Source organism: Mesitornis unicolor, unplaced genomic scaffold, assembly GCF_000695765.1.
Source record: "Mesitornis unicolor isolate BGI_N332 unplaced genomic scaffold, ASM69576v1 scaffold33025, whole genome shotgun sequence".
Lineage (NCBI taxonomy): Eukaryota > Metazoa > Chordata > Aves > Mesitornithiformes > Mesitornithidae > Mesitornis > Mesitornis unicolor.
Genome location: NW_010185367.1, coordinates 1,175 through 5,426, shown reverse-complemented (window position 1 = coordinate 5,426; position 4,252 = coordinate 1,175). Strand labels below are relative to the sequence as shown.

Here is a 4,252-nt window from a genome sequence, read left to right as displayed (position 1 = left end):
CCCTGCCTCTGCCCTGCCTGAAGCCCCACAGGCCCTGGGAGGGGCTTAGGTGTGTGCTGCCCCCCACCTCCTCCAGGCATGGGCCCCACCATCCTCCTCAGTGCACAGATGCTTCAGGTTTGTGGGTTTTTGTTGGTTTCGGGGGGGTTTTATGGTTGGTTGGTTGGTTGTTTTTTAAACAAAATCTTTTTTTGGAAAAAGGGAGCTCTGGGATGATGGAGCCTCATCTGGTCCCTATCACCATGCTGGTACGTGGCCCTATGCCACTGGGAGAGACAGGGGGATGCCAAGCACCCGCTGGCAAAGAAGGGGTGGCACAGAGTGCCCAGTCCTCCCGGCCAAGCCCTGGAAACTGGGCAGACTGGGCTAGGAGCATCCGGCTCCCATGGCCCCACGGCTGATGTGGGAGCATGGGGCGGGCAGCGGGTGAGAGCTGGCAGGGCCCCACGTGCCAGGGCAGTGCCACGGGTGGGGACATGTTTGCAGATATAAATCACCGTCAGAAGCAATGCGGAAGAGCAGGGGGGAATGGGCCCCGTGCTGCGCCAAGCCGGCAATTAAATATTTACCTTAGCCAGCCGTGTTTGCCAGTGATGGATCGACGTTTCCAGGGAGGAGCTTGCTTTTGTTCAAACATGGAGCAGGGCTCTCCCCAGTGCCACCAACCATGCTGGTGCCTGGGGACATTGGCCCCACCGTCACAACCACAGCTCCCACAGTAGTGTCACAGTCAAAAGGCACTTAAAAGGCTCAAATTTGGGGGAAAACAAACCAGGTTTAATCTCTGGAAGGTGAAGGAAGAAACCGAAAGGAGCCCAGGAGCTGCCCTGGCCCCTGTGGAGACGTGGGTGGGGTCATGGCACCTACTGGGGCCAAAGTGCAAAGTACAAAGGCAGCATTTCAAGTGCGGATCACCGAACAGAAACGCATCTTTCTGCCCCAGGAACGCGTGCAAGTGTGCCTAGATGAGGCGTGTAGTAAAAAGTGAGTTAAAAAAGGCTTTAAAAAGTGAACCTGTCCCCAGATAAGCCACCGACTCGTGCCCATGCCACATCATGGTGCTTGGACCCCTTTACCCACCTTGCCGTCCTACTGTGGGGCTGGTGTTCTGCAAGGGGACAGCCCGAGGGACACCGAAATGCTTTTGTCTGTGCCTGGCCCCACGTGGGACCTCTCCCAGGAGCCCCGTGGGACACCATGTCCCCAGGGCTGGGCTGTGGCAGGAGCACAGTGTCCCCAACCCCATCTGAAGGGGACAGGGACCCTTCCCAGCAGGCTGTACACAGGAACACAGGGTGGGAGCAGGGGAGCAGCATATTTGTGCCCATCAGGATCTGCCCAGCTCCCACACGGGGACATGATTTGGGTTCCTTCAGTGCCAGTGCTCTCCACTGCGAGCCCATGGGCAGGGAGCATTGGGCAGGGCAGTGCCCAGTCACATGGCCCAGCGAGGGGACCCAGTGGCCATCACCACTACGTGCCCAGGGGCAGGAATGTGACGTTGCCCTCCATGTCCAGGCACAGCCCCTGGCTGCCCTCGGGCCGCCCGCCGCCACCACCGTCCTTCAGCACTGTCCCTTCCAGTGCCCGCTGGTTGTCCACTTCCCTGAGGTGGGTGACAGGCGAGTCCCGGTCCCCAGGGCCAGGAGACAGGTGCTCAGTGTCGGCCGACTCCGAGTCATCTGTGGCCGGTGTCTTGGAGCTGCTGTTGTCCTCATCCAAGGGGCTCTCAGCCCCCTCTTGCTCGGTGTCCGACTCACCCTCCTCTTCCTCCTCCAGTGTCAGCTCAAACTGGAACTTGTCAGTGGTGGCAGGGGACGCCCCGGGTCCCTCGGGTGGTGGGGATGGGCTGCGTGGGATCATGCTCTGGTACCATTCCCGGTTGTCCTCCAGTGTGTCCAGGATCTCCTGAGCATCGGGGTGCACCAGGTCGGCCCACGTCTCCCACAGCGGGTGGGCGATGAAGTCGATGAAACCCACCTAGGGGGAAGGCAGAGCTGAGCCCCCCTAGCCTGGCCCTGTAACCCCCATCCCAGCCCCATGCCACTGCCCTACCTGAGACTTCTCCACAGAGGCGGTGTGCTTGTCGCACATGGGGCTGATCTCCATCCCCTTCTCCCGCTCCCGGTCACCTTGGCGGAAGAACTCCACCATGATGCGGTCAGTCCATTGCCGGTAGAGCTCCAGTGGCTTTGTGGGGTTGCTGAGGTCAGCGCAGTGCACCATGTTCTGCAGGACCTGTGGACACGGCATCGCTCACCCCAAAATCCCTCATCCCCTGGGGGCCACCACCTTTGTGCCAAGTATGCCCTTGGCCATGGCCAACTGGTGGCGGCACCAAACAGGTCATCATGGCAGCCCTGGCTGGAAAACCTGCACCAAATTTTCACCCATCCATGTCCCTGCGCCCACCTGGATCCGGTCGGAGTAGTTGTCCAGCAGCAACACCCCAAGGCTGGTCACCTTCTTGGTCTCCACCATGGTCTTCAAATCTGCCAGCAGGTTCATGTGCTTGGACATGTCTGTGGCCAGCACCTGGGCAGGGCACACCGGGTTCAGGGCTCAGCCTGACCCCATCACAGTCCCCCAGCCCGGACCCCCCACCCTGGGAGGGGCCAGACCCACCCCATACCATGTCGATGGCCATTTTACGGAGTGATTGCCTCTGCTTCTTGCTCAGGTTTTGGAAGATGTCACAGTTTTCCTCCTGGAGAAGCTTGAAGCCCACGGCAAGGTGGTGGTTCTCCAGCACCGAGGCATCGTTGTACATCAGCGCCAGCTCCGAGTCTGCGAGATGGCACTGGTCACCCCGGGGGTGGCTCCTGGACACCCCACATCCCCCCAGCTCCATTTCTGCACCCCGGCTCACTGGTGTTGATGAGGAACTGGTTGGAGACACCAGGGTGGTCAACATCATGGATGGCACTGGCAAAGATGGCAGCCATGATCTCCAGGTCCGTGAAGACAGCCTGGGAACAGAGTAAAAAGCTATTGCAGATGTGTTACGGCCCAACTGGACACATTTGGTGGCTTTGGGGGCCCAGAGCTCACTTCTAGCGCAGGCGTGGAGAGGAGGACATGGGTGGACTGCGCCACGTCGGCGGCGTGGATGTTGTTGTGGTAGGCCACGTCGGCGTGGTAGTGGTCCTCCAGCGTCAGCATGTATGTGATGAAGGTGTCCACGGGGATGCGGAAAGTCTTCATCAGGTCACGCTCCTGCGGGGAAGGGAGGGTAAGAGGTGGCTTGTCTCTGTCCTGGTGTGGGGACGGGGATGGGGACATCCCTTTGGGGTGCTCACCTGGAAGATGCTGTACATGATGACCGTCAGCGGGCGGTTGCCTGAGTACTCGGCCACTTTAAACACATTGAGCCCCCATTTGTTGGTGTCCTCCAGCTCCTGGGCACCAAAGGGACAAAAATCCATGGGGGCATCAGCGCTGGGGACCCCCATGGTTGTGCCAGGCCACCCATGCCGGGGCCTACCTTGGCCAGGAGCCCCTCCTGGTCCGTCCGCACCCCAAAACGGGGGATGCCGGCAGCGTCGAGGCTGGAGCCATGCATCAGCTTCCTGACACCACTGATTTGGGACATGGGGCGCTTCCTCCGCTCCTTCTCCTTGTCCTTGGCCAGCGCCGAGGGGATCTCCACCTCATGCTGCTTGTCTGGGCCAGCACGGGGGGGGACATGATTCAGGAGGGGAGCACAGTCATGTGTGTCCCCCCCTCCCTAGCATCCTCTGGTCACGCCGATGAGGACAAGTGAGGCCATGCCAATGGGGGATGCCCAGTGCTTTCCCCCACCCCTTCCTGCATGGGGCCTATGGTGGGGCCAGCCCTGGGCACCCCCCTCCAGGGACAGCCCCTGTGCAGGCTGCCCACCCTTGCACCAGTATATACCAGTATACAGCAGTATACACCAGCACTCCCAGCCAGGATAAAGGCTGCGACACCCCCAGCACAGCAAAACCCATGGGGACACTTGGGAAAGCCCCCCGCTCCCAGATCCTTACATTTAATTTTTTCACAAGAAGTGAGCAAGAATGGCCACTGGCACCATCCCCACGGCCACTGGGTGCCACAGGATTTGTGCCCACGTGTGAAGCCCACCCTGTTGCCACCAGAGAGGTGACACCCAAGTGGGTGGGGGTCTCCGGGGGGGGTGGTCCTCACCCAGGAAGGTGCTGGAGATGTACTCGGAGACCTGGTTCCCGGAGCGGCTGGGCGCCCGGGGGGGGGGCACGCTCCGCGCTCA

At 60.7% G+C, this 4,252-nt stretch overlaps 1 protein-coding gene across 1 annotated transcript in view; it reads right to left on the bottom strand.

Moving 5' to 3' along the window:
- Positions 1-1,473: 1,473 nt before the first annotated feature.
- Positions 1,474-4,252, bottom strand: part of LOC104540901 (cAMP-specific 3',5'-cyclic phosphodiesterase 4C-like) — a gene marked incomplete at its 5' end in the record, with an annotated part of 3,918 nt that continues 1,139 nt past the window's right edge. Inside the window, 9 exons of the mRNA XM_010184820.1 lie at positions 1,474-1,980; positions 2,056-2,238; positions 2,413-2,535; positions 2,633-2,787; positions 2,870-2,969; positions 3,052-3,216; positions 3,300-3,398; positions 3,485-3,663; positions 4,171-4,248. Of these exons, the coding sequence (XP_010183122.1) occupies positions 1,474-1,980; positions 2,056-2,238; positions 2,413-2,535; positions 2,633-2,787; positions 2,870-2,969; positions 3,052-3,216; positions 3,300-3,398; positions 3,485-3,663; positions 4,171-4,248 (1,589 nt within the window). The remainder of the gene's footprint in view (positions 1,981-2,055; positions 2,239-2,412; positions 2,536-2,632; positions 2,788-2,869; positions 2,970-3,051; positions 3,217-3,299; positions 3,399-3,484; positions 3,664-4,170; positions 4,249-4,252) is intronic.